The 1599-nt window shown below is 41.6% G+C and overlaps 1 protein-coding gene across 1 annotated transcript; it reads right to left on the reverse strand.

The window, feature by feature from the left end:
* Positions 1-948: 948 nt before the first annotated feature.
* LOC142625176 (uncharacterized) lies at positions 949-1389 on the reverse strand. The gene has a single exon (XM_075798871.1). The coding sequence runs from the start codon at positions 1387-1389 to the stop codon at positions 949-951; it is 441 nt and encodes a 146-aa protein (XP_075654986.1).
* Between the last annotated feature and the right edge of the window lie 210 nt (positions 1390-1599).

The raw sequence follows: 1599 nt of genomic DNA on the forward strand, positions 1-1599 counted from the left end.
TGTTAAGTCAAAGCTTCTTTCCCAGACTTGAATCTTTCACACATTACTATAGATCCTGAAGGCCAAAATCCTGCCCACCCCGTTGACTCTGAAGCGATGGACAAGCTCTTCAGCGACGACCCTAGCGACGGAGATGCTTAAAAAGTAGGAACAAAAGAGCTCGTCGAGGTTGGCACCGGTCAACCCGAGGTCTAAACGCTTGATGATAAGGAGGAAACCCCCGTCGTCCCGGAGTAGTTTTCATTACTTTTATTTTTGTTTAGATTTTGAAATGTATGGGAGAATAGTACCCCTTTTTAACCGTTGCCTATCATAGGCTTTTACGTAGATATTCCTTTATGATATTTGACTACATGTCTCATAATATACATCCGTACATTGAATGAATTGTCTTTTCATTTTGTGAATGAACTATCCTTCTAGGATGATCCGTCCAGCTTGAGGATTTGCTAAATAAATTTTTTCCTTCCTAGGATGGTTCGTCCTGTTTATGGACTAACAAATTTCATCCCTCTTAGGATGATTCGTCTAATTTGTGGACTTGGTAATTAATTTTCATCCTTCTTAGGATGACCCATCGAGTTTATGGACTTGTGAATTAATTTTAATCTTTCTTAGGATGATCTGTCCCCTTTATGGACTTTGTAAATAAAGCTCATCCGTTTAGGATGAATCCGTCCACTCTTGTGGACTTTTGTAAATAAAACTCATCCGTTTAGGATGAACCCGTCCACTCTTGTGGACTTTGTGATTATAATCTTGTAGAAAAAAATTCAATTGTGCTTTGAATAAACTCCTCTTATTATGATAAACATGCAGGTAGAATTTGTTCATGAAAATAAAAAAATTGCCCTTTGGGCTTCAAAAGTATTGTAGTTAATAAAAACTAAAGGGGTAAACTAAAAAAGATAAACTGGAAATGAGGAGTGACGTCACCTGCGCCATTATCTACTGGTAGTATATCTTTAGCTGTTCTGCATTCCATGGATGCTGCAACTTTTTTCTGTCCAATGTCTCGAGGTAGTAGGTGCCCTTCCTATGCCATGACACGATTTTGTATGGTCTCTCCCAATTGGATCTTAACTTTCCATGAGTGGGGTCTTTGTTAGCGCCCGTTACTTTCCTCAAGACGAGATCTCCAATCTGGAAGTCCCTGTGTTTCACCCGGGAGTTATAGTGTTTGGCCATGAGGTTTTGATATCGTGCTAACCTTTGTTCAGCCATTGCTTTGACCTCATCTACCATGTTGAGCTGTAGGTGCATCACCTCATCATTCTTCTCCTCGTCGTGGTTTGCTACTCGGTAACTTGCGAGACCTACCTCAGCTGGGATGACCGCCTCATTGCCATACGCAAGTCGAAATGGTGTCTCTCCTATAGGTGTCCTCATCATTGTCTTGTACTCCCATAGTACGCTTGGAAACTCTTTCGGCCAGATACCCTTTGCCCCCTTGAGTCGAGTCTTAATGATTTTTAGTAAGGATCGGTTGGTGACCTCAACCCGTCCATTGGCCTAAGGGTGTGCAGGCGACGAATAGTGGTTCTTGATCCCCAACTGCTAGTAGAAATCCCTGAATGCATCGTTATCGAACTGTTTCTC

Source organism: Castanea sativa, chromosome 2 (genome assembly GCF_040712315.1).
Source record: "Castanea sativa cultivar Marrone di Chiusa Pesio chromosome 2, ASM4071231v1".
In the NCBI taxonomy this organism is placed as follows: Eukaryota; Viridiplantae; Streptophyta; class Magnoliopsida; order Fagales; family Fagaceae; genus Castanea; species Castanea sativa.

Coding starts and splice junctions, on each gene's coding strand:
- LOC142625176 (XM_075798871.1), bottom strand. CDS start 1,389: ATGAGGACACCTATAGGAGAGACACCATTTCGACTTGCGTATGGCAAT.